Genomic DNA, 355 nt, shown 5'->3' on the forward strand with positions numbered 1-355 from the left:
CTACATCTGCAGCCAGACGGCCAGGGAGCAAATCCCACCCACCCACGGCTTCAACTCTGTCCAGCTCTGCGTCGACGGTCTGGAGGTGGACCTGCTGGAGGGTAAGGCCCCGCTGTGCCCCCAGGGCTGAGCCTGCATGGCCTGGAGAGTTCCCCTCGCCTGCCGGCACCAGGCTCGGGGTGCAGAGCATCCCGGGCAGCAGGAGCAGCTCATGCGACGGGAGACCCGGTTCCCCGGGGTGCTATGGGGAGGTGGCAGTGCTGCTCCCCTCCCCCTGCCCCTTGCCGGAGTTGACCCCACCTGTCTCCTGCAGTGGGCGGCAGCCAGAACCTGCGGGCGTACTGGCGGCACCCCC

At 69.3% G+C, this 355-nt stretch overlaps 1 protein-coding gene across 1 annotated transcript in view; it reads left to right on the forward strand.

Moving 5' to 3' along the window:
- Positions 1-7: 7 nt before the first annotated feature.
- The window catches only part of ARL10 (ADP-ribosylation factor-like 10), a gene marked incomplete at its 5' end in the record, with an annotated part of 1,141 nt that continues 793 nt past the window's right edge, over positions 8-355 (forward strand). Inside the window, 2 exons of the mRNA XM_008936300.1 lie at positions 8-101; positions 314-355. The exon at positions 314-355 is cut by the window's right edge and continues 152 nt beyond it. Coding sequence (XP_008934548.1) covers positions 8-101; positions 314-355 — 136 coding nt within the window. The remainder of the gene's footprint in view (positions 102-313) is intronic.

Source organism: Merops nubicus, unplaced genomic scaffold (assembly GCF_000691845.1).
Source record: "Merops nubicus isolate BGI_N331 unplaced genomic scaffold, ASM69184v1 scaffold34182, whole genome shotgun sequence".
In the NCBI taxonomy this organism is placed as follows: Eukaryota; Metazoa; Chordata; class Aves; order Coraciiformes; family Meropidae; genus Merops; species Merops nubicus.